The following is a 3804-nucleotide window of genomic DNA, read 5'->3' as shown; positions in this document are numbered from 1 at the left end:
GCACCTGTATATATATATATATATATATATATATATATATAAAATGCATTATTATTATTACTATTTAAATTCCTGTGTTCCGTAGATTAAAAAATGTTAATTTATTTTTAATGTATTTATATTGTTTAACAATAGCTAGGCTAGCCAGAAATGAGAGTATCAAGATTATTTTGCTATAATTTGCCATCTTAAAATATATTGGCTTACTTCACTTATCTGGTCAATACTACAAAAGTGAAATCACATTTATTGGCTGATAGTACTATGACTGCCAACACATTATGCATCCCTAACTCTTGCCACATCTTGCCCATTTTAGCCCCTCACCCTTGCACTATACTTCATGGCCCACTGTCAACTACCACCTCACATCCTACCATAACCAAACACCACATTCACTACTGACTCCTCATCATGCCACACTCCATATTATCATTTGTAAGTGTGCTTTTGTGTTGTGTTTTTTGTATTAAGTGCATGAAGAACACACAGCGTGAGACCTGATTCAGACACAAAACTCATCCCAGTGAACACTGTGAGCCTGCTGTGTCCGTGTACATCCTCACACACATTCCTCAAACAGCAGGAGGCAACAGCAGAGTGGCAACATATATTATAGCAAACTCATTTCATGTGTGTGTCTCATGAGTGCACAGAACCTGTTTGTAATCCAATCACATCTCTAATATCATCATGCATTTCGTTGTATCATTATGATGTTGATGCTCGCTCAGATAAATATATAAAAGCCTGAGTAAACATTATAGGAAGTGTGTAAATGCAGATCGGCTTGATTCAGAACTGAGAGTCACTACAAAGCAAGGTCTTCAACATTGTGAAAGTCACAGCATTGAATTTCTATTGTGTGTGGGGTATTATAACAGCGATGGGCTGTTCACATGGTAACAGATTGACAACAGGACACACATATGCTCTCACTTGTGTCTCTCTTCTGTCGGTTTAAAACAAGCTCCTAGGAACGTGTGCAGGGACTCGTTTCATCCATCTTCAAAGGTGATTTTTCTAAAGCTCACTCTCGTGAAAACTTTTAGTGAGTAACTGATAAACATTTCACCTGTGTTGACCTCCAGCAGTCTCTTCTTCTTCGTCTGCCGCTCCTGCTTCTCTCGTTCCGCCTTCTCTTTGGCTATCCTCGCTTTCCTCTGCTTCTCCTCCGCCTCTCTTCTCCTTGCATTCTCCTTCACTGCTTGCTAGAGAGAAAAAAGACAGAGATAGAGCAGACTATTGAGGAAACAAGGAAAGTATGAAGCGAATAGATGTTCAGTGTTATGTGGAGACATTTCAGTTCATTTCAGTTCTTTAGATTTAGTGTTGTGTTATACGTTTAAATGTTTACAGCTCAACAACCTGACAGAAGCCTGACTTCAAAAACAGAAAAAGTTATAAGTGAATAAAACTTGTATATAAATTATAAGTGAATTTGATTTACAAGCATTAGTACAACATACTCTACCATTTAATCATTTTGGGACAGTAAAAATATACTAATACTTTTATTTAGCACAGATTCATTAAATTGACTAAAAGTGACAGTAAAGACATGTATAATGTTTAAAAAGGTTTCCATTTCAAATAAATGCTGTTCTTTAGAACTTTATAATCTTTTTTTTTTATATATATATATTTCTGAATTTTAGCCAGTTGTACACTCCATCAAATTGAATTTCAGCTGCAATCAAAACCATTCCCCTGATATACAAGACATTCTGCTGATGCGAATAAAACTGAGTGGCACCAAACTAGAGCCTCAGTAAACAGTTGAATCTCTACAAATGTCCATGTGCAAAACTATTCAACCCCAAAAGTCAAAAAGTATTTGGCGGAGCATTCTTTACCCTTCATACCCTCCAATAAATGCTTCTGGCAAATGCTCAGAGGATCCTGACATCTTTCTATTGGACTCTTAGCCTACTGCTCATGTGAAAAGCTTCCAGCTCACTGACATTTTGTGCTTTCTGTGCTGCCACCACTTGTTTCAAATCCCATCAAATATTTTCAATGGGATTTAAATCCGGAGGCTGAGATGGCCACTCAAGGACATTCCAGGACCCATCCCTGAAACAAGTGCTGGTAGATGCTCCGTATCATTGTCTCGCTGGAAAGTCCAATGATAACCAAGCTTCAATTTACACACTGAAGGCATCACACTCTTCGCCAAAATGGCTTGAAACTTCAAAGAGTCCATGGTGCCAGTCACATGGACAAGACAATTTCCTGCAGCAACAAAACACCTGACTGATCCATCCCAAATGACTTGACGCTTAAGCTAGCTCAAACCATATAAAACAGCCTTGAAATTATAAACAGGAAATATGTGTCATTTTGTTATCGTTCTACCTTTTGTAAAAGCTGTTTATTTGTTACTCTACTGAAATTAGGTGTCATTATAGAGCTCCTGAAGGCTTACTTGTTTTAACACACTATTTTGTAACCTTACATATTAGCAAGTGATAAAAAAAAACAAAAAAACTACCTACTGAAAAATCACGACATGGCTATATTAAACGAATGCAATATGAATGCAACAATTGATAAGTTAACATTTGTAAACACTTACAATCTAATGAATAACTTTGACTGCAATCAAAATCATAATTAGTTACATAATATATTTGATTGCACAACAGTATATAAAATCCAATGTTGCATATTCAATAACATCATAAAAGTTCACAAAAGTAGGAACATTATAAAATAAAGCAAGTTTTACAAGCAGGCGACTTACACAACCCAGCAAAGTTTCAGGCATTGACAGTTACAGCATTTATTTTTTCCCCACCAAAAAATTCAGGGAAAAGTTGCCCAGTATTAATAAGTTGAATTAATGAAATAGTAGCACTATATATTACCTAATCAATTAACGGAACAACATTACCATGGTGGAGAAAATGTGCTACATAGAGAAAATTTTGATTTAAAAAAAGAGCAACAGTGAAAATATAGTCGAAGTAAGGAAGGAAGGAAAGAGGGAGGGAAGAAAGAAAGAAAGTAAGAAATATAGTCGAAGTAAGGAAGGAAAGAGGGAGGGAAGAAAGAAAGAAAGAAAGAAAGACAAACTGGAAGAAAATAGTGTTAAGTGGAGTAAATTTTGGCAGAAAGAGACCTCTCATTAACTAAGGCATTTTATTCCCAGGTTTTCACAATGTTCTGAGTACTTCAGATGTCTCCGAGAAAATCTGTGGGGCAAGAACAGAGCAAAATTTCCCTTCTTGCTGGCTTTCTTTCCTTTTTGACCATTAGTGGTTGAAGAGGGTTGTTAGAAATCTATAACTCCTCTCTTGGTTTGATGAGGGCTACTTGTCTAGGTGTAAGAAGAACACTCGGGCAATCAGACCAAGCTATCAGAAAGTAACATCATTAGAGCAGTCACCTTGTCCTAACACTTCATATGCCTCTTTCTTCAGCTCTCTTTCTCTCTGCAGCCTTAAAAGCCTTTTCCAGATAATGGATGTATTTCTAAGTGTGTGGAAAAGAGCCAGTGGCACAGCTTACACAAAGGTAAGATGTAAGAGGCAAAAGACGAACAGGTTTAACGAGAAAAGGCAGAAAGAAAGAGTGGGGAGAGGGAGTTCAACACAAATGGAGATATAAAGACGGCTGAGGAATAACCTGAATTCAAAATTCAATAATTTGAATATGGGTATGAGTACTGCATTTCTAGATTCTAAAGAAGTTAAATGCATTTACAGAACTAATGCACATATCCTGGGCTCAGAACTTACTTTTCTCACACATATGCAAATGAATATATGCTAAGCAGTTTTTTGCTTATATATATATATA

At 36.4% G+C, this 3804-nt stretch overlaps 1 protein-coding gene across 1 annotated transcript in view; it reads right to left on the bottom strand.

Annotated features, from left to right (window-relative positions):
• LOC107660248 (protein diaphanous homolog 3-like) overlaps nucleotides 1–3804 on the bottom strand; it is a 273308-nt gene that overhangs the window by 92109 nt on the left and 177395 nt on the right. Inside the window, exon 24 of the mRNA XM_016449516.1 lies at nucleotides 1076–1211. Within this exon, the coding sequence (XP_016305002.1) occupies nucleotides 1076–1211 (136 nt within the window). The remainder of the gene's footprint in view (nucleotides 1–1075; nucleotides 1212–3804) is intronic.

The sequence above is a fragment of the Sinocyclocheilus anshuiensis genome, unplaced genomic scaffold (genome assembly GCF_001515605.1).
Source record: "Sinocyclocheilus anshuiensis isolate Anshui unplaced genomic scaffold, SAMN03320099.WGS_v1.1 scaffold1579, whole genome shotgun sequence".
In the NCBI taxonomy this organism is placed as follows: Eukaryota; Metazoa; Chordata; class Actinopteri; order Cypriniformes; family Cyprinidae; genus Sinocyclocheilus; species Sinocyclocheilus anshuiensis.
The sequence above is the reverse complement of the archived record's forward strand: the minus strand, read 5'-3'. Positions and strand labels throughout refer to the sequence as shown.